This window comes from Leucopleurus acutus (assembly GCF_964270905.1).
Source record: "Leucopleurus acutus genome assembly, chromosome: 13".
Lineage (NCBI taxonomy): Eukaryota > Metazoa > Chordata > Mammalia > Artiodactyla > Delphinidae > Leucopleurus > Leucopleurus acutus.
The window spans coordinates 10,898,690-10,922,403 of NC_139155.1; the positions used below are offsets into that span (position 1 = coordinate 10,898,690).

At 31.9% G+C, this 23,714-nt stretch overlaps 1 protein-coding gene across 1 annotated transcript in view; it reads left to right on the plus strand.

Annotated features, from left to right (window-relative positions):
- The window catches only part of CDH19 (cadherin 19), a gene marked incomplete at both ends in the record, with an annotated part of 49,600 nt that overhangs the window by 6,847 nt on the left and 19,039 nt on the right, over nucleotides 1-23,714 (plus strand). The window contains 6 exons of the mRNA XM_082852785.1: nucleotides 3,424-3,543; nucleotides 6,596-6,760; nucleotides 8,475-8,656; nucleotides 9,407-9,660; nucleotides 14,614-14,735; nucleotides 17,514-17,635. Of these exons, the coding sequence (XP_082708911.1) occupies nucleotides 3,424-3,543; nucleotides 6,596-6,760; nucleotides 8,475-8,656; nucleotides 9,407-9,660; nucleotides 14,614-14,735; nucleotides 17,514-17,635 (965 nt within the window). The remainder of the gene's footprint in view (nucleotides 1-3,423; nucleotides 3,544-6,595; nucleotides 6,761-8,474; nucleotides 8,657-9,406; nucleotides 9,661-14,613; nucleotides 14,736-17,513; nucleotides 17,636-23,714) is intronic.

The window sequence follows — 23,714 nt, forward strand, 5'->3', positions numbered from 1 at the left end:
GTTATAACCCAGTACACTATATGATAAAACACAGTTAAGCTAAGAAACCTATTAAATAATGTAAATATGTATGAAGAATATCCTTCTGATGATATATTTCAGGTTAAAATAGTCTGCATAAGATATCTTTCATTAACGTACATATAGACCATTTATCCTTTAGAAATACCTTTATTTCTAATATAATTTAGAGAGAATTTAATTTTTGATCCATTAATGTAATAAACCCAACTTTGTCACTTTTAGTGAGAGCACAGTAAAATGAATAAAGAGAGACTAAACAGGTTAGATTATATATGTCACAAGTACCATGCTTCATACATTGATCGAGTCAGTAATGCACATTAAAGATGATACTCAACAACTAAGTGTCTGTTGCCTATATTTAACTGGTGACACAAGGAAGGGGGTACTGTGAAAAAATTATTGATTATTTCCATGAAAGACACATTATTGGCCTCATAGTGATTTTTTCAACTTTGTATGCACTATAGTATAGCATACCTAACTGCAAGTGAATGCACAATTCCTCTTACACATGACAAGTCCTCATGGAAAACATAAATATACAAAATATTATCAAATATTTTTGTATTTCTTAATTGCTTTGATGTTTATTTATTATTACTATTTATTTACGTTTGACTATTTTTTGAAGATTTCTACAGTATTTAAATTACTGATTAGGAAAGTATACAGGCTTACTTCTCTCTATTGACTTTTTTAGAAAAAACATTTAGAAAATATTTAGAGGGTTTAAAGTTGCTTAATCTGTATTTAATGAATTGTAATGTCAATAAAACTGAAACAGGAAAAAAGGAAAGACTGAAACAACTGAAGAAAATAAAATCAGATCATCAGAGTGATGTAAGAGTTGAGCATTGCTAAAGTCCTTCTGAACTTAATAGGCGACATTTACAAATTATGAGTAAAAATAAAGCAAGACTTTACGCAATGAACTTTTAGAAATTCTGCTGCATTTTTGTATCATCTTAATTTATTTTACATTTCTTTTTTCCATGGTAAGTTTATAGTAAGATTCACAGACGCATGATTTCACACACACGCACGCACACACACACTCACTCACTCACAAACATAAAAAGTGAATCACTGGTTAGTCATCAATGGTTCATTATCAAGCACTGTTTGAAACATTGAAACATTGTAGAATTATGCCAGTTCTGTAGGATTGCTACTTTTAATTTAAAAGTGCAGTGAGTCTTATACGGGAGAACAATAATTATTTTCCTAGAAATTGAACTCCCTAACAAATTCACATGAGAGAGTTATTCTGAATATTTATAATATCATATTTTTATCCACTAAATTTTCTGAGTTTGACTTTTTTGGACTTACCCCACACGCAAAGAAATTATTTTTTGTGACATTAATATATTACATTAAGTTTTCCATTTAGTAGAGAAAAAGTTCATGACATATTAGGACATTGAAGAGGTATGTTTTGGTTAGAAGTAAATGAAGCGTCGATTAAAATGGGCTTTAAAATAAACTGAACTGGGAAGAATAACCTAACTCCACAGCTCTTGTCTCTAGAAATGAAGTATGGGTGGTCTATGAGTCAGTGCATTTTCTTGGTCTTCCTGATTCTCATTTGTACGGTACTAAGAAATCTAAAGTCTTAATTAAGAATTTCTCTTGGTCAACAACTAACAGTACAATGATTTTGACTGTTGTTACTGAAGCCAAATACAGGTGGTCTAGTTCTGCAAACTAGAGACAGGAAACCCTGATAGAAATAAATGAAATGGAGACATCATGAGGAAATGTAGGGGAAGGAAATGGATGAGTGCATAGAAGCATAGTTAAAAGAACAAGACATGCCTATTACAAACTGATAGAAATGGTCTCTAAGAAGCCTTTTGTTGGAATAATTCTTTACGATTCCTACAGGGATATATCTATCTATTCATTTATTTAGTATTTGTATTTTTGTGATATAATTGATAATTGTGTAAGTTTAAGGCATACAATGTGCTGATTTCATACATTTATATATTGCAATGTGGTTACCACTATAGCCTTAGCTATCATTTCCATCATGTCACATGATTATCATTTCCGTGATGAAAACATTTCAGATCTAGTCTCTTAGCAACTTTGAAGTATATAATACAGTATTGCTGACTATAATCACTATAAGGTACATAATCTCCCCAGAGCTTATTCATATTCTAACTGTAAGTTTGTACCCTTTGACAAACATCCCAATTCCCCTACAACCAAGACCCTGGTAACCAGTAATCCACTGTCTCTGTGAGTTCTGCTTTTTTTTTTTTTTTAAGATTCCTCATATAATTCATTGCATACTCTGCCTTTGACTTAGCATAATGCCCTCAAGGTCCAACCATGTTGTCTCAAATGGCAGGAATGTATTTAAAACACCTGAAACTAATGAGTGTCTACATGTTGAGTGGAGGACAGTATAAAACAAGTGTTAAATAACTAACATAACAATTCTAAAACAAAACAGCAAATGCTATCAATACATGCAATTGAGAACCACAGTAAAAGTTTCAACATTTTTATTACTGAAGCATAGAATGGCTTCATGTTAGAATGTGTCAGTTTATAAAATTAGATTGTAATGAAAAACTTCATAATGCTAATTTCATATAAAATCACAAGCCTATTTGATTTAGTGCCATTTGTGTTGCCATTCTTATTGACATAGAACATAGTGTTTCAAAAGATGTGGATTTCCAACAAGACCCATAATGCTAGATTCCATGTTTACATAAAAATAATTTACAAGCTCATTAAAGAAATATTTTTAATTTGACCATTAATTTTAAACATACAAATACTTATTTCCCATGAGTTTTATTGATTGTTACTGAATTTTAATGAGAATACTTACCTTATCAATCTGGTAGATTTTGTTTTGCACTTTAAAAAAAATCGTTAAAGAAAGTAGGCATTTTACAGAAGGGGATGAAGCAAGCCAAATAATTATGCTCATCTTCACACTATGTCGAGATCATTTCAATAATCTTTATTAATATTTTACTAATATTCTGTAATTTTTTGAGGTACAGGTCACAACATAGTTTTTTGAAGAAAACTGTTTCTAATTTCCCTTTGATTCCTCTGCTAATAACACATCTTTAAATGATCCTTAATTACGTATTGTAACGGGTTGTTTAATAGTTATATTTCATTAGATCATGGATTCACATATTTAAAACTCTATATGGTGTATGGAAATTAGGGTTATTTTGTATAAGGTTTTATTTTCTTGTCTATACAGAAAGATACTTGTTTTATAATTCAGAACAGGGAGGACTAGTCTTTTATTGCATATCATCATCCTCCTTGCTAAAGAATACCTTACAGAACTGGAATCCGTTTTTCAAGAAGACCATAGACTTAATTTCTTGTAACTATGTATTTTCTCTTCAGGAACATTTGTCATCCAGGTGACAGCAAGTGATGCTGATGATCCTTCAAGTGGCAATAATGCTCGTCTCCTGTACAGCTTACGACAAGGCCAACCATATTTCTCCATTGAACCAACAACAGGTATTCCTGGAAGAAACGATGTGCAATTCAACATGATTCTAAGGCAAAGTCAGAGCAAAAGTTCTCTGCCTACAAACATGTTGTAAAGTAGACCTGATGTTTCAATAAATAAATGGGTTGTAATGTTAAGCATTTAATTATTTTTAATCTTTTAGCTGGTTTTTCTAAGGTTGGGAGATTGGATTTTTCTCACCCATACCACAAATGATTTGTGTATGGGATATAAAACATACTTAAGGATTATTACAAATTAATTACAGAACTACAGACAACCCAATTTAAATATATGGGGAAAAGACATTTAAAAGCAATTGGCAAAAAATCGACAAACAAAAAGCCTGCAAGCATATTAAAATTGCTCAACCTCATTAGTCATCATGGAAATGCAAATTAAAATCACAGAGTTCCACCTGTACACCCAGCCAGAATGAGATTAAGCTGAGTTTATGGCTGGGTGTAGGAACTTAAAAAAAAATAGTTCTGTATTGTATGTCTTTTTGATTCACATGAATACAACATTTGCTTTTTCTGTCCTTCTCCAATTTCTGTTAATCAATTGAATACTTTATAAAATAAATTTAAAAATTGCTCTTATTTATTTATATCTATTAAACAGTTAAGAATTATGTGATATTGATTGAACAAATATTGATTGCTTTGGTCACTACAAAGATTAAACCCATATAAATGAGCTTATAGTCTCTAAAGATGAGAAAAAAAAAAAAAAATACCTGACTAACCAACGAAGAATGTGGCAAGTTCCAAAAGCAATAAAATTCTGTGATTGTTAATGAGACAAATATTATTTCCATCTTGATGACATGAAAAGCTTTAAAAAATTAAAGCATGTGTTGGGTCTTTAAGCATTTGTTATTGATTCATTCATTTAGCAAGTATTAAATAGGTCAGCCTTTATCAGTCAAGTTTCTTTTGAGAATCAGATTCTGAAAAATATGATTTGAGTGACTATATTCTTAATTCTCCCCAGGATAATACCTAGTTTCTATTATTCTGAAAGTACAGGTTAAAGTTATTTTAATACATGCAATGGATGCCTTAAGACATTCCCTTACACAATTTTGGTTGAGAAGGGTTGAATATGCAACAGGCCTTGTACAGTATACTACGTTTACAGCAGGACACCATTGCAACATTAAAAAAATAATAATAGGGCTTCCCTGGTGGCACAGTGGTTGAGAGTCTGCCTGCCAATGCAAGGGACATGGGTTCGTGCCCTGGTCCGAGAAGATCCCACATGCCACGGAGTGGCTGGGCCCATGGGCCATGGCCGCTGAGCCTGCGCGTCCAGAGCCTGTGCTCCACAGTGGGAGAGGCCACAACAGTGAGAGGCCCGTGTACTGCAAAAAACAAAAACAAAAACAAATAATAATAATAATAAAAGGAAAGCAACAGGGACTCTTTTCTCTTGGAACTTACAAATAAATATTAAACATTTGTGTATTAATAAATACATGCATTAAGTTTGTGAATATTATGAAGTGAAATAAACAAGGTTCAATAGAAGAAAGTAAGAACTCCTTCATATTTTGTGGCCAAGGCAGAATACACTGAAACCAGAATGCTGAGCTGTGATGTGACCAAGGTGAGGAGAGCATGGAAGGCATTCTAGGTTATGGGAAGAATGTATAGGAAATTCCTGAGAAAGGAGAGTGTTTAAGCTCTTAGACTAACTAGACACCAATGTGAAAAAGCACCGAGGAGGAGACTAGAAAATGGGCTATCTGTGTAGTAGATGTGTGCTGGGTGACACTGGATCTTCACAACCATTTTGATCACTGTCTGTTCCTCCAGCCCTCACTGGAGGGCTGAGCAAATTAGCTAAACAATTGAGCAAATTAGCTAAAGCAATTAATTGTATTAATGGAGGAGCAGTAGAGCCGACAGCAAGACAGCAAGACAATTGGAAGCCAAAGCACAGAAGTGGTAAGTTTTCGAGTGTGTAAGAGGATCTAGGAATATATGTCCTTTATCCATTCTGAAGGTAAGAAGACAGGTTGAAAATAAAGTCAGCAAAGTTAATTGAAGCCTCCATACATGGGAAGTGAAGGCCTCTGTGTTCGTCTCACTCGCTGACTAATCTCTACACCTAATACTCTAATACTATTCTCCTTTGCTAATAGGAAACACAATTCTCTGTTGAGTCACACACAGGAAGATATTAGGAGCATGTGTTTCATATATTCCATGGTTTCCATACTGATTCATATAATATAGTTGTGAAACACTTCAGTCCACAATTAAAATCTCATCATAATGTGGTCCAATTTGTCCTTCTTTTATTTTTTTACAGGTATCACAATTTTTTAATTAACACTTTTTCCCCAGACATATTTGAAGATTAGCCATTCTCTTTCTTATATTTGTATTATATTTGTGTTCCCCAAATCTTTAGGATTACAACCCTTCTATTCACCACCTTAAATTTTTCCTAGGTTGTTTTCAGTGATGATTAACTTTTTACTAAATAATTTTATAGAAAGTGGACACTTATTACAACATTTCCATGGTCCAATATGTATATGAATATCTCGGTGGATTATGAATAACTGTGAGTCAAAAATCAGCTCTTCTTCATATATTATGACTCAAAATAAACTTAACATCACAGGTGCACAATATTTTTGCATAAATTTGGTATTATAGTTTTACATGTATCCATAATAAACTAACTTCTTCTAAGTTTAGGGGAAAAGTTAATTGTAGAGCCCTAATATTATGTTAGAGAAGAAAGCAGAAAATAAGTTGAGGTAAAAATAAGACATTCTTCTTCTCTCCCTGTGGTTTATCTTAACATAGTATTTTATTAAGATTCCACTACTATTAGTATTGTGATGGCCACTCTAAACTTTAGGCAGAGGTGGTGATTGACTGATTATTGTTGTATTTTTTTCTCCAGGGCAGCATCTAGCACATTGTAGTGGTTCAAAATGTGTCAAAAGAATGATTTTATGTTTGAATTCTTAAGAAATTAACTAGGAAGATGCCATGGTTAATAATGAAATAATAATTATAGTTTATTATGTCTTTAAAGGAGTCATAAGAATATCTTCTAAAATGGATAGAGAACTGCAAGATGAGTATTGGGTGATTATTCAAGCCAAAGACATGATTGGTCTGCCTGGAGCACTGTCGGGAACAACAAGTGTATTAATCAAACTTTCTGATGTTAATGACAATAAGCCTATATTTAAAGACAGTAAGTAAAAAGGATTCTAATAAATAATTTTTGAAAGTATGGGAAATAGCACAAACTAAGTCTTGATTTAGCAAAGTGCTTAAAGCATCTGCTTTCAGATTTAGGGTAGTGTCACTCTTTCCTCCAGATTAACTTGTTGGCAATTTTTAATTTGTACAATCAAATGAACGGTTCTTTTAATTTTCCTACAATGAAAGAGACACAGTAGCACAGTTACACTATTACTTCCTGAAAACAGCAAAATATTACCAACTTTAAAGTAACATTTCTCCCACTTAAAAAAGGAAAATCTCACAAAGCAGTCTGTGGAATGACCTGCTATATGCTACTAAGGAAGTCAAGAATCCCTTTAAAGAAAAATTACACTGAACATGCTCCTTTTTTTAATTCTAAAAGATTTATTCTTTAGGATATTAACACCTGTGATTATTTTGTACATTTTAGCATAAATTACAAATGATATATGAATGACTAGTTCTTTGTAAGTTTTATGCAAGTTACTTCTGAAAAGTAAAGAGAAAAAACCTTATTTATATTTATATCTATGTATTTCAAATATAACTGCCAGTAGTTTCTTGTGACCAAAACAATGGGGTCATCTGACTTCATCTTTCTCTCTCTTTTTAAAATTTATTTTACTGAGATATGGTCGATTTACAATGTTGTGTTAATTTCTACTGTACAGAAAAGTGATTGAGTTATACATATATATATATAATTCTTTTTGATATTCTTTTCCTTTATGGTTTATCAGAGGATATTGAATATAGTTCCCTGTACTGTTCAGTAGGACATTGTTGTTTATCCATTCTATATACAATAGTTTGCATCAGCTAGCCTCAAACTCCCAATCCATCCCTCCCCCACCCCCATCCTCCTGACAACCACAAGTCTGTTCTCTATGTCTCTGAGTCTGTTTCTGTTTCATAGGTAAGTTCATTTGTGTCACATTTTAAATTCCACATATAAGTGATATCTTATGGTATTTGTCTTTCTCTTTCTGAGTTACTTCAGTTAGTATGATAATCTCTAGGTTCATCCATGTTGCTGCAAATGGCATTATTTCATTCTTTGTTATGGTTGCATAATATTCCATATCTTTCTTTTCCATTTCCACTAATGGAATGGAATTAATGCAATCCAGGCTCAGATTCTCAAAGTCAAACTGTTACCCTTAGAACTCAACTATTTGTTTTTGGACTCTACCGTCTTTAATTCATACTTATAGTGGGTTGGCCAAAAAGTTCGTTCAGGCTTTTTTGTAACATCTTATGGAAAAACCCAAACGAACCTTTTGGCCAACTCAATATTTATTGGTTATTTTAGGTATCAGAGAATTCTTGAGTGAAATTGAAAAACTCTTTTAATTAAATTTAATTTGGCATGGTGGAAGGATACAATAAAAATAAAACTAAGAATATTGAGAAGGTATACATATGAATAGAAATTTGGAAATTATATGTACTGGTGAAAGGACTTCCTAAGATATATTTAAGAGAAAATAATAGATACTCAAAAAGATATGAGGGAAACGTTCAGATTGCAAAATAATAAAGGGAGAGAGAGAGCAACAGAGAGAGGTATTTAGAACAAGTAATTGGTGAAAAGGGTGGGTATGGTTTTCCCGACAGCCCATAATAAAGGGAGGGTGTTATATTTAGGAGTTTTTTATGTTAATTATCTGTGCAAAATATCCTGAATTTTGTTTTTAAAGGTTTATATCGCTTGACTGTCTCTGAATCTGCATCTGTTGGGATGTCGATTGGAAAAATCATGGCATATGATAATGACATAGGAGAGAATGCAGAAATGGATTACAGCATAGAAGATGATTCAAAAACGTTCGATGTCATTACTAATAATGAGACCCAAGAAGGAATAATTATATTAAAAAAGGTAGATGCATTAAAATTACTTGTTTTGCATAATAATGCAAAATCAAATCAGAAATGCATATATATTTTGTGTAAACAGTTAGTTTTTGCTTTGTTACGTAATTAAAATAAGACCCTGTGATTTAGTTTAGGGAGCAAAAGAAAAGATATATTATATGTGCTTTTATAAAAAATTCTAAGATATTTCATTTTTTAGAATATTAACATATATGATTATTACCTACATTTTAGTATTAATTACAAATAATAATATACAAATAGCTAATTATCAGTTTTATGCAAGATACTTCTGAAAACATAAAGAAAAAAGCTGTTATTTATATTTTATATCTATATATTTCAAATATAATTGATGAGAGAGTTAATTGTTACCAAGATCTTTTGAATTATATTGTAGAGTAGTTTTTTTAAAAGAGTTTAATACACAGGAGAAACTTTTTGAAATTATCTTAAATAACAGGAAATTAATTCTCAACTCCATATTTATACTCAGAAAAGTATACTTTTAATCCTAGATAAAAAATATAATTATTAACCCAAAACATTTTATAATAGACATAAATAACAAAATACACATAGGGATTTGCTACACAACTACTTAATGAAAATATCAGAGGTATCCAAGAACATAAATAGTAAAACCTAACTGGAAAGCAACTGAGACTTAATTTAACAACGAAAACTTTTTTTTCTTAAGTAATTCCTCGGGTCACTGATACCAGTTTTCTGTGTACACTGCATTTCTTTGCAGAGAGTAGACTTTGAGCACCAGAACCACTATCGTATTAGAGCAAAAGTTAAAAACCGCCGAGTTGATGAGCAGCTCAGGAAATACCATACTGAAGCTTCCACCACTTTCATCAAGATCCAGGTGGAAGATGTTGATGAACCTCCTGTTTTCCTCCTCCCGTATTACTTATTTGAAATCTTTGAAGGAAGCCCGTACGGATCATTTGTAGGCACCGTCTCTGCCACAGATCCGGATCAGAGGAAATCTCCTATCAGGTATGTCTGGAAGGCCAGCTTTGCATTAGTAAATGAGGGAACACAGATTAGCTTGAAAATAAAATTTCGTATTAATGTAACAAGGATATATCTAGATCTGTATTTCTCTCTAAGGTACTTATAAAATTTGCAACAGTTTAAACAAGTTGAAATAGCCTCACTATTGGTTAAGATGCAGTGAAATAAGAACTTGAAAACATGCAAGAAAGAGGCAATCACCAACTAAAATTAGATACAGTCAACTCTCTATTAATTGGGGTAAAAAGGTGAGGGAAAAGAAACCCTTGATTATGCCAAATCAGAGCAGAAACAAAGCTGATCACAATGTGGTTCATCTAAACACTGTTTAATTAAAATGATATTCAAAAATAAACTAAGCTTTTATAGGGTACTGCTAAAGGAGTAAAAATGAAGTAAGTCCAATCAATTAGAAATAAATTTCTGTGTTGCAATTAAACAATATTTACCATCTATTAAATTAGTCTGTTATATTCAGGTAGTATATTTTCTTTCTGTTTTTTTTTTTTGTATTTGCATCATAGTTCTGGTTAAAAATAAAAGCAAAACCTTTTACATGTTTCCTTCCACCACCTTCCCTTGCTCATCCATTTTCCATACTTTACAGTCCAGGGACTTACACAAACTTCCATATATTTATTAAGGTGCTGGGTACTGCTTTGCTCTTTGGAAGGGCTACTGACACAAAGAAGAGCTTCTTTAAATTTCTGAGAGAGACGATGCTCCCACTTTTCCACTGTAATTCCTAATCATAAAATGCTGCCTTCTAATATGTAGATACAGTTCCTATTTATTAGCAGGAACTTTAATAATGAATATAAGTATATATGTGTGTGTGTATACAAGTCAGTAAATTAATTGTTTAGATTTTAAAGAGTATATTAACCTGTTTGTTTTTCTGACAATACTAAAGAATACATAATTTTAAAAAATGCTTTCATGATTGAATCTTTCATTATATTATTCTTTATAATAATAAAATTGTAGAAACAATTTAAATATCTAATCTCAGTGGTGTAAATAAGGCAATGAATGATTTCTAATGATGCTTATGAACATAAAGACATGGCATGATTCTTTAAAAATAATACAAAATCAAAAATAATAAAAATACAAAATCATCAGAGTTGTATGTTTACTACAAGTAAAATATTATGTAAAATAAATGAGAAAAGTAAGTGAGCACACCCAAATATTAACAGAGGTTGTGTTTTTTTGGTTTTGTTTTTTTAATTTAATTTAATTTATTTTTTATACAGCAGGTTCTTATTAATCATCAATTTTATACACATCAGTGTATACATGTCAATCCCAATCTCCCAATTCATCACACCACCACACCCACCTGCCCACCACTTTCCCTCCTTGGTGTCCATATGTTTGTTCTCTACATCTGTGTCTCAATTTCTGCCCTACAAACTGGTTCATCTGTACCATTTTTCTAGGTTTCACATACATGCGTTAATATACGATATTTGTTTTTCTCTTTCTGACTTACTTCACTCTGTATGACAGTCTCTAGGTCCATCCGCGTCTCTACAAATGACCCAGTTTCATTCCTTTTTATGGCTGAGTAATATTCCATTGTATATATGTACCACATATTCTTTATCCATTCGTCTGTTGATGGGCATTTAGGTTGCTTCCATGACCTGGCTATTGTAAATAATGCTGCAATGAACATTGGGATGCATGTGTCTTTTTGAATTATGGTTTTCTCTGGGTATATGCCCAGTAGTGGGATTGCTGATCATACGGTAATTCTATTTTCAGTTTTTTAAGGAACCTCCTTACTGTTCTCCATACTGGCTGTATCAATTTACATTCCCACCAACAGTGCAAGAGGGTTCCCTTTTCTCCACACCCTCTCCAGCATTTGTTGTTTGTAGATTTTCTGATGATGCCCATTCTAACTGGTGTGAGGTGATACCTCATTGTAGTTTTGATTTGCATTTCTCTAATAATTAATGATGTTGAGCAGCTTTTCCTGTGCTTCTTGGCCATCTGTATGTCTTCTTTGGAGAAATTTCTATTTAGGTCTTCTGCCCATTTATGGAATGGGTTGTTTGTTTTTTTAATATTGAGCTGCATGAGCTGTTTATATATTTTGGAGATTAATCCTTTGTCTGTTGATTCATTTGCAAATATTTTCTCCAATTCTGAGGGTTGTCTTTTTGTTTTATTTATGGTTTCCTTTGCTGTGCAAAAGCTTTGAAGTTTCTTTAGGTCCCATTTGTTTATTTTTGTTTTTATTTCCATTACTCTAGGAGGTGGATCAAAAAAGATCTTGCTGTGATTTATGTCAAAGAGTGTTCTTCCTATGTTTTCCTCTAAGAGTTTTATAGTGCCTGATCTCACATTTAGGTCTCTAATCCATTTTGAGTTTATTTTTGTGTATGGTGTTAGTGACTGTTATAATTTCATTCTTTTACATGTAGCTGTCCAGTTTTCCCAGCACCACTTACTGAACAGACTGTCTTTTCTCCACTGTATATCCTTGCCTCCTTTGTCATAGATTAGTTGACCATAGGTGCGTGGGTTTACCTCTTGGCTTTCTATCTTGTTCTATTGATCTATATTTCTGTTTTTGTGCCAGTACCATATTGTCTTGATTACTGTAGATTTGTAGTATAGTCTGAAGTCAGGGAGTCTGATTCCTCCAGCTCCATTTTCTTCCCTCAATACAGCTTTGGCTTTTCAGGGTCTTTTGTGTCTACATACAGATTTTAAGATTTTTTGTTCTAGTTCTGTAAAAAATGCCATTGGTAATTTGATAGGGATAGCATTGAATCTGTAGATTGCTCTGGGTAGTATAGTCATTTTCACAATATTGATTCTTCCAATCTAAGAACATGATATATCTCTCCATCTGTTGGTATCATCTTTAATTTCTTTCATCAGTGTCTTATAGTTTTCTGCATACAGGTCTTTTGTCTCCCTAGGTAGGTTTATTCCTAGGTATTTGATTCTTCTTGTTGCAATGGTAAATGGGAGTGTTTCCTTAATTTCTCTCTCAGATTTTTCATCATTAGTGTATAGGAATGCCAGAGATTTCTGTGCATTAATTTTGTATCCTGCAACTTTACCAAATTCATTGACTGGCTCTAGTAGTTTTCTGGTGACATCTTTAGGATTCTCTATGTATAGTATCATGGCATCTTTCACAAGTGGAAGAGGCTGTCTTTAAACATTTTTCACCTGTGCATTATAAAAGTACTTTAAAATTCTTGAAAGATCTGGTGGAGTTGCACCTACTTGGGAATCTCTAGGCTTTGTATATGGGCTTGGCTATTATGTTTCTCAGTTTTTCTTCTGGGAAGTGGGAATAGTAGAGGTGTACGAAGATTAAGAACCTGATATAAAGACATCCTTATATGTATGGAAGAATCTTTTGTTTCTATCATTCTGTCAAGAGCTCTTAGCAATGAGAAAACATTACATAGCCACATGCTATTCACTCAGCATTTTTAGAGGAATGAAGAGTCTTTAAAAAAGGAACTGTGAAGCAAACCAAAGATTAAAACTTTATTTTTTAAGCTTTTTAGTTCAAGCTCTTTCTAATATGTATTACACACTTCTTTCCTTTCTTAAATGGTGTGTATTCACTATTATTTTAAATGTTACTGATGACTCAGGGTCATAATTTTTAAAAACTTTTATAAGGAAATAATCTCAAACTTTTGGTTGGTTTTATTTGGAATGGTGTATTATAGAAACAGGATATTCTGTACCCTTACTACAAAATATTAAACTACTGTTTCGTTTTGGCAACAAATCTAAGTAGGAAATGTGACCACTTGTGGATATGTAAGCAAATTGCTTATAAAGGTTTAAAAATGAGTAGAGCTAAAACTGAATTCTTTTAAAGCTTAATTCTTTGTAGTTTCTGTTTTAATTTTCCCCTCAACACCAACCTACAAATTAGTGTGATATTTTTAGAGAACTGTCAATTCAAGATTAAAATATTCTCATCTTTTGCCACATAATTATGGTAAATCTCATTGATGTCTTATCAAAATCTTTAGGAATATATATGCAATGAGAAGGCATCACTGAACCCTAGTTATTACTCTTCTTTAATTTTAATTATTGATCATTTGCAAGCAGATAAGACATGCTGAGTACTTCAAAGACTTCTTTCATTGTGGAATTTGAGATTATTTTCTGGGCTTTTGCATGAGAGAATTTTATTATCTGGCTTCTTTCCATGCATGATCTAATAATAGCACATTACACCTACTATCCTTACTTCCTCACTTTTAGGAGATATGTTTATATATGTATATATATTTATATATGTATATATATAGATATGTTTATATGTGTATACACACACATATATACGTATATAAATATATGTAATAAATACATACTTTATTTTTATTAGATATTATCTAATTATTTCCTTAAATAAAAACAAACATTTCTCATATGTCAGCAATCAATTAACTATAATATGATGCACAGATTTAGAAAGTAACTATGTGGTGTAACAAGGAGACTCAGCAGCCTAAACTGAGAATTTGTTTTACATTGATTCAAAGGAAAAAATAGGTTCACAAGCTTTAATTTTTACCCCCGTTTATTTGTACTTCTCTTCATTTTGCAAAAGACATTTGCCATTTCTTTTTAACCAAGTCATTCACTTATGAAAATTCTCTTCTGGGAATAAGAATGAGTGACATGTGTCTAGATTTCACACGTGTCAATTGAAATCTAGAACTGTTTTAGGTTTTTGGTGTTTTTTGTTTCTGTCTCCATTGAGTTGAATCTTAAATGTAGAATGTACCTTTCTGAAAATTGTTCAGCATTGCATTAGCTGTGTAGAGTGTGGACCTGATAATATTTTATTGCTTAAAAAGAGTGTTATACACTCTTTAAAGAGTATTATATGGGGAAAATAATTAAATTAAGGAATTATTTTTGTGTGTGCAGGTATTCTATTACCAGAAGCAAAGTGTTCAGTATTGATGACAATGGTACAGTCTTCACAACTAACCCTCTTGATCGAGAGATTAGTGCTTGGTATAACCTAAGTGTTACAGCCACAGAAAAATGTAAGTACTCATTTGGGAACCATATATTGGTTCCCCATATTTTTTAAACCATTCAGTAATCTCTAAACATAGAGACAAAAGCTAAAGTGTTGCTGAAATTAGAATTAAATGGTATTTTATATGTCAATTCATACATGTGTATTTAATTTATTATTTTAAATTCAAAATGTCTGCACATTCTTACTACATCTTATTTATATACTTACCACTAAATATCTTCATTTTTATTATGGCAATAAATAATGTTTAATGCAAGAAATAAATCATGGAAAATTCAGAAAAACACAAGAAATAAACAAAAAATCCCTTGAAATTCTAAGAACTTTTAATTATATAATTATATGTTCTTACCATATTTTTCATGAGTGCATTTTTAAATCAATTTTTAAAAATTGAATATAAATTTTGTAAGTTTTTTCAAACTGGACATATAAAATATTGCCTAGTAAAATGTGTTCAAATTAAACTCATTGTGTCAGCAGTGCTGATAGTCACATCTTTAATAATCAGTAGTGACCAGTTTTTTTTCACAGAGAAGCAGATGATTCCATTTTCAGGTTGCAAAACATAGATAAAATCATCCCAGTTTAACACTTAGATTGTGTCTTCAGAATTCTTAATCAGAATTAGATCAACCATATTCATTCAGGCTCAAAAGAATAGATAGAACACAATGGAAACGATTATCAAAATCTTCCCTATTACTTAGTCAATGGTTTTAATATAGTACAGTAAAGGATTCAATTTGTGAGTTTTCAATGTTTTAGATTGCATCCTTTCAAAACTGATTTTGCATAGAATTTTATTAATCGTGTTTACTTTCTTGGCTTGTTCTTTGAAAGTCTTTGAACATATATCTTACTACTCACCTTATTGAGCAGTAGGCTGATGAGACTGTGGAGTACAAAGCATCTCTTGCATACTTTTTGTCATACATTGAATAGCTCTTTGGAAACTGCAGAAGGACTGGGTCTGGGTTCTGAATTTTCTGTTTAACTAAACGATAAATGATGGGGAGCAAATGTTGCAGGGGAGTAAATGCCTGCTGCACAGAAGAAATGCCAAGGCTTTTGGTGTCAGAAAACACAAAGATGTTTGTCTAAAAGCAAGAAACTTTTATTCATTGCATATTTCTGAGAACAAATTATTTATACCATTACTTACAAGACTACTGAGAAAAGAATTCAAATCAGTTCAAAGGAGGACTGGACATCTTTGAAAAATGTGTTTCTATGTAAAGTAGCCTTCAACTATTGAAAGAGCATGTTTTAATGAATTTATGTAAATAATTAGCCACTGTAATCTTATTTTATATATAAGGGGAATTTTTTTGTAAGACTATATCATTAACTTCTGTTAAATTAGAAGTACTACAATTTAAGTTATTAAAAAGCAGAGTCTTTAAAATGTGTTATTTGTATTGTTAGACATAAATACTGTGTCCTCTTCTCTAAGAGGAAGGAAGGAAAGACTTTTCCCTAATTTTCAACAGGTAGAGTTAAGCCTCTTTTTTTTTTAAGTTTGTATTTGCCCTTATGAATTACAATTGCAAATATAATGCTTTGTGATTTTAAAAGAAAGAGCATGTAAGATTATAAATAAAAACACTGAGACCAACAAAAGAAACTCCCTCTCCCCACTCTTCAATGTATGTACCTTCCCATGGCTTTTTAAAATAAAAAAGAAAGATTTAAAATAATGATATACAAATATACAATACCTTATGCTGCAAATTGTTTTTTAGCACTTCACAAAACATCATGTATATCACTTCTAGTTAGTAGATAAATAAAATAATAGTATTTAGTGTTTATTGCTTATTTATATAAGTGATCTTCTAAATGTTTCATATGTATTAATTCATTTAATCTTTATAACAGCTCTATAAGCTTGTTACTAGTATCATTTCCATTTTACAGAAAACCAACTGAGACAAACAGTGGTAAGCATTTTTCTCCAATTGAGAACCAAGATTAAAATACATTTTTGAAGTTCATGATATTACCACATGTGTTACATTGATGCATTCATTTTTAATAAGCATACACAATTTCATAGTTTGGTGGTAATTTATTTCCCCAATCCCTTTTGGGTTACTTCCAGTTGTTTGGTTGGGATGCAAACAATTCTGGAATAAATAAATTGGATTACATACTCTTATATATTGGTGCCTTGGACTGCAGCATAGGTTTCCCAAACTAATGACTGGGTCAAAGATACGTGTAGTTTAACTTTTACTATCCATTGCCAGATTAGGTTCTAGAAAGGGCTAACATCCCACTATTTTTAATCCTTCCACCATCACTGGCTCTGTGTTTCATATTTAACACAAGGACTAAATCATCATTCTCCTCATTTCTGGTGAGCAAGCGCCTTTGTGAGAGTTATGATAGAGCAACACATCGCAACTGCAGGCACTTTTGCCTCCTAGTACATTTGACCATGTCTGAAGACAATTTAGATCATCACAACTAGAGTGGAGGGTGCTCATGTACCTGACTATCTCCTTTACTTTTACTACTTTTCCTCAACAGCTCCTACAGTCCATGGCAGATACAAGGCACTGGATTAACACTGGTTGAGCTGAATGTGTCGAGAACATTTTTTCTAGGCTGTATTGTTGATAAATAGATGAATTATATACCTATCCTGTCCTCAGCTTTTATTCAAGTAAAATAAAAATGTACCACGTAGGCTCTAATGCAGTTTTCATGACCATTTTTCCCCTAAACACAGCATTAGCATTCTTTATTTTCATTCCGTTTATTCAATCTGCAGACAGTATAGAACAGAGTTCTGCAGTCCCTGTGTATGTGCAAGTTCTCGATATCAATGATCATGCTCCTGAGTTCTCCGAATACTATGAGACTTACGTTTGTGAAAATGCAGTCTCTGGTCAGGTAAGAATCCATAATAAATTGCCGACGTCGAAACATTGCCTTGTATTATATAGAATAACTTTTGCTATGTATTCCTCCCACTTTGAAATGATAAAAATAAGCGTTATTTAGCTATATTAATTTCATGCTTTAATGCTGTAAATTCTGTATAATTTAAATTTCTTTCTTTTAAAAAAATATGTAAACTTCACATTTTCTACTTCCAAATTCCTCAAATGTTTGAAAAATCTGCTAACAGTCAGGATTCAAGAGTAAATCCTTTGTACTTTGTCAGTTCAATAAAGAAAAATTATTTTTTGTGATTCCATAGAATAAATAATTTTAATTAACTTTTATTTTTCCATTCATCATGAAGATAAAGATAAAATGATATATAAAATATATCAGACATCAACACAAATGAAACTCAATTTCAAATGAATTACTAAGTATGTAAAGACTTATGAAAGCATACTCATTTTGAAATAAATTATCATTACTTCACAATTTTTTTCACACATTTTCTCATGTGGAGCTTACCTTTTTTCATTTGTAAAATGTAGAGTTTAAATTAGATTCTTCTTTGAGTGTCTCAGTTCCAGTACACAATAACTTTACATTTTTTTAGGTATCCTATTAAATGTCATAAAACATTTTAAAAACTTATAAACTAGTTTTCAAAATACCGAATAAGTATATATACTATAAAATCAATTATTCTAAGTAGGCTTGAATTTATCAATAAAGCTAGCTGAAGACAATTTGGATTTTACATGGATCTTAAAATGTCTTGTGAAATTTATTCAGCTAAGTTTATGCTAGAATACGTTTTATTCTGGAAAGAATTTTCAAATCTTGCCTATAAGTATTTCCTAAATATTTTTAAAAATAATAAAAAATGATTATAAATATACAAATGAATTTAAACTTAAAATATCTATTTTAAATGGATTTGTACCCAGGGTTTTTGATAAAGTGAAAGGTTAGCATAAAACTTTCAGAGACTCTCCACAATGCAGCACACTGTCCTCTAGATCCAAAAGCAAACTGATTTAGAAACCTGTGAACATACAACATAGGATAGAAAGATTCAAAAACAGAATGCAAGTGAACTGGGACCCATCGCTTCTATAGACACTGGGCTTAGACATCTCTTTAAACTTGCTGTTACAAATAGATCTATGCTTAAAAATTTGATATATCTAAGTTTCTCAAGCATTTCAAACATACCTGGTTACCTGGACACATCAACAAATAGGCAACTTTGTAAAAAATCACGTAAATAATTCATGTAAATCTAATAAATGATACTTTAAATGTAGTAACTCAGTTTCCTTAAAAGTCACATAATTTGGGGAATAATCAATTTATCTTACAATTTTCTAACCTATACATATTTACATATGTCAGGTAAATTATATTTTTACAATTATTATAAGTAGTACTATATTTTATAGTTATATATGTCAAATTTAAAGTATAAAACTAGTGTGGTTTGTTGTTTTACAAACTTTACGTAAATATGAATATATTCAGAGTACCCCATTGATGGGACAATGTAGACTCAAACTTAAAAAAAAATAGACTTAATTTACTTCATACGCTATACATTTCTTTCTGTAAATGTCCTTGGTGGTAAGTCCACTTACCCAACAAAATTGCATGTTCAGTGGTCTTGACCAGGCTGAGTTGGGCAGAAGATTTGGGAATGCAACATGATTTACACAGTAAAAGACTTAGACCAGAGCTCTAGCTCATGGTGATAAATGCTTCTAGAATAATGCTACCTATGTCCAATGACTACACTGGAACTTTTATCCTAACTCCTCAATTGTCATTTATAATAACAATCATAATTTAAAATGTTTATAATAACCTTTTGCAACTTTTGCATCATGTGGCAAGATGGAGATGTACATTCCTAGTAGGAGCTAGCTCCCTTCACTATTGCATTAGAATCCATTCATGTATTTACTGACTCAGTGGACCTTTCATTCTTTTCACTCCATTCATATATTTACTGACTCAGTGGACCTTTTCACCGACCCTGACTCTTAGGCAAGAACTCAGAAGTCAGTACATTTATAATATAGCAGAATAATCACCTTTTTTGAGAAATGAGTGTTTGTTTTTTCTACTCATTGCTCAGTGACAGTGAAAGCATGATCATAAGAATCTTTGGACATTAGGTACAGAGGAAATAATAGCAGAAGGCAGAGCAGAAGAAATTTCCTACAGCACAGTTTTCTGACTTCAGTGTTAAAAAAAACTTCAGTGGTTTTTCCAAAACTAGCACATAAAAGTGCAAAACTCCCTGGCCTCATATTTATCACTGTCTTTGATTTGGTCACAATTTTATCTACTTTGATTTAAAAAAAAAGTCTTGTTCATACTCTGAACTGCTTGTTTTTTGAAACATAGATAACACTTTCTAATTTGTAGTTTTGTTCATATCAACTCTCCTTTCTGAAATGTCTTTATCTAATTCTGTTTAAATTTTAACTATATTGCAAACTGAACTCAAATTTACCATAAGTAATCTAACCAATTTTAAACAAATAAATAATGTTGACAATGTCCCACACATGATTCTAGCAAACACTATAGCATTAACCCATTTAATTCTCAAGAAATATATGAGGAAAATATATTACATGCCTCATTTTCCAGGTGAAGAAACTGAGGCCCAGAAAAGTTACTTCCTAAGAAAAAACAGAGAGATATTTTATCCCAAGTGCTGGCATCAGAATCCATGCATTTCACCGTCATGTTTTTGCTCCCTATCTATACCTAGTTTGAATAGATCTTATACATTTGTCAAACAAGTTGTCTCTAGTTTTGCATGTTTTCTAGATTATAAGATATTTGTGATAAATGAGCGAGTTTATTTTGATATTCTTGATAATAATAATTAGCTGAATATATGAACAGAGCATGAAGACTATGTTTCTTGAAACAATGATAGGGTATTTTTCTCTACAATTCTCTGTAGATATACATTTGAATTTATTAACCTATATGTGATATTTAAAACTTTTAGTGTGTTAAGATCCCTTAAGGAGAGAGAGTAGACAGAGAAAAGACTAAGTCTAAAGACTGAGACCCAGATACTCCGTAGTAAGTACTGGGAGTTGTAAGGAGCAAACCAGGAGAGTGTGGGAGCCTACAAACCAAATAAAGAAAGTGTTCCAAGGGGGAGGGAGTTATTACCTTTTTTATTTACTGCTTACAGGTCAGGTAAAAGCAGAAAAGAAAAAGTCCATTCGAATTCAACAATTTGGGACTTACTAGAGTATTTGTAGGTAAGAAAGTATATGATGTCACCCAGGAAGAAAATATAAAGTGAGAATATGAAAGAACATAGGGTAGAGCCTTTGGGAACAGCAATATTTAAGGATTTGCTAAAGGAAGAGAAGCCTGCAAAAGATACTAAGTAGGTGTGACCAGTGAGGTAAAAAGGAAACAAAAAGATTTTTGATGTGGACATGCATAGAGGTGATAGTTTTTGAAGGAAGAAGTATCAATAGCCTCCATTCCCACTATTTCAGGGGAAAAAACAGCTCTCACAGTTCACCATTTGGTCATTTACTTAAAAAAATGTATTTTATAAACAATTCACAGCTATATAAAGAGACAGTGCCAAACAACTTTATTAAAATGTGGCAAACCAAAATTGCACCGGACGCTTGTTAAGGATCCCAAGGAAGATGCTATTCAAGATTATTACAAAAGGTTGAGACTATTGCAGTAGGGGAGAGAGAACTTAAATCTATTGAAACCAAAAGCAGGAGAGTTTTTAAACACTGGTGTGAGCTAGTGAAAACGTCCTGGAGGGCACGTCAGCAGAGAGGTTGGTCAATGTGATTAGACCATCTACGTTTGCTGATTGACTCTTGCAGAAGTTAGGCTCCTGATCTCCCATAGAGACCGGGAGATAGGGGCCCTGTCTTTCTTGATGATTACATTTCAGAGGAATGGTTTCCAGGTCCTTGAGAAAGACCATCTGGCATTATAAAGTGAGAAAAGGCTGGGAGAAGATTTATCTCTATTCCAAAGGGGCAGAGAAAGATTTTGTGATTAGAAGTTTTCTAGTGTAATTGTTCTAAGAAAATGTACATCAGGAGTCTCTAGTCAGGAAGAAATTTGTCTGAAACTGAGTCAAGCTGAGGGGAATGTTATGGCTCTCCTGATCAAATGTTAATAAAATGCAAACATGGCAAATACGTATTTGTCAATATATAATACTTCGAGAAGTTTTAAAAAATCTTTTACAGCTCATATTTTTGCTGGAGAATGGCTATCTTCTTTGTTCCATGATTGCAGAGCATTTAATCTTTAGATTTATAAAAAGCAAATAGCATAATCAATCTACTTAAAAAGAAATATTCTATTGCATCCTTTTCCTTCCAGTTACATTTGGATACATTCTGTCTTCACCAATTTTCAGGATAAATCAAATAGATTTTGCTGCAAAAATTTTATAATAGATGAAAAAACACTGTCACATTTAATTTTAGCAAAACAGAACAGCCCAGATTCTCATTAAAAAATATTCTGTAAGGAAGTCCTTCCTATTGAATGACTAAAAGGATGATTACTATATTTTCTCTTTATCCTTAGAATCATATTGTTCACTCATTGATTCTTGATTTTGAAAATATTCATGTGTTCTATCTTCATCTGAGGACTCACAGTCTAAAGTTTTGCTTACATGATAAGTTTCACCATCTTCTTGAGTCTATAGTGCTGGCTTCTGCTTTTGGTATTCATCTTCTAATTCACCTAAGAACTGTGAAATATCTTCCTTTGGCAATTTTATTTTCTTTGTCATTATGGATGTAAAATTTTAAATTTGAATTTTCTACTGTGTTTAATGAAGAACAATATCAGACTAAAAAGTTAGTGTATCATTGCTTTTATATCTTTTTTGAAAGATGATGCAATACTTTGAGCAATACATTTACAAAGAAGGGAATGATGCAATGGGAAAATTTATTTTATTGTTGCATCAACCTTCTAGGCCATTCATCATACAAGTTTTATATAAGTTTTAAAAAGCGCATTGGGAAAACTTTATGAGTAATGGTGAAATTTGTAGGATGATGAAATAGGCATAAAAAGAATCATATCACTAAGTTCTTATAATGTATCCTAGATCTATAAAAGTATCCAGTGTGACCATTCAGTAATTGAAGATAGGGTTAATTTATTTATTTAAAGATAAATTGATATTTCTTTATTATTTGGACACTTCTAAGAATTAAAAAAATGAAATACCAATGTTTAGAAATAAGTAAAACTGCTCAAAAAGTAACACAAATACTAATTTTTGGTTCAATGAACTCTAAAACTATACTGAGAGTTAAACTCTGCTGTGGAAGAAAAATGTCCATTGGATGCAGTGGCATAGAGTTCTCTTGTGACTTGTTAAGAGTTTACATGTAAACCAGCATTGAAAATCTATGAAATTCTATATTTTTATAATTTTAGAGATGTGTATATTATGCTTCAAAAAATTAGGTAACTTTTTCAACATCATATAGCTTATAAGTGGTTAAGCAGGAATTATCATTTGTATCAATCTCCAAGAATGATGCTCATTTAACTATGCCCTTCTAATCATAAAGACTAGCTATCCTTAGATTACTTGCTCAATCCAAAGAGAAATAGGAAAAAGGTTTTTCTCTTTCTGTACTCATAAGTAATTACATTTACAAGTTTAAGGACAAAAATTAAAATAAGGTCAATACAGCTGATCCTCACCTCCTTCCCGGAATGTGTACTGCTCAAATTCAGAATAAGTCACATTGATCAGCCCTATATTACAATCAGTTTCCTTTAAGGAGGAAGGCCAGAAATCATCAAATAGTTCTTAGAGGGCTCATAGATGTCACTATCAAACCTAGGAGTTTTTCCCAGGTCTATATGTACCTGAAAGAATGGTACATAGCATGGGTACCTGTAATGTTCTTCCACTCAAATTCAAATGGACTCCAAAAATTCCCACTGGCACTGCTACATACACTATGATTTATGAATTGAAATCAGTTCAACGGACGGACAATTTGAGTTCTGCCAATATGTGCAACGTTACCATACG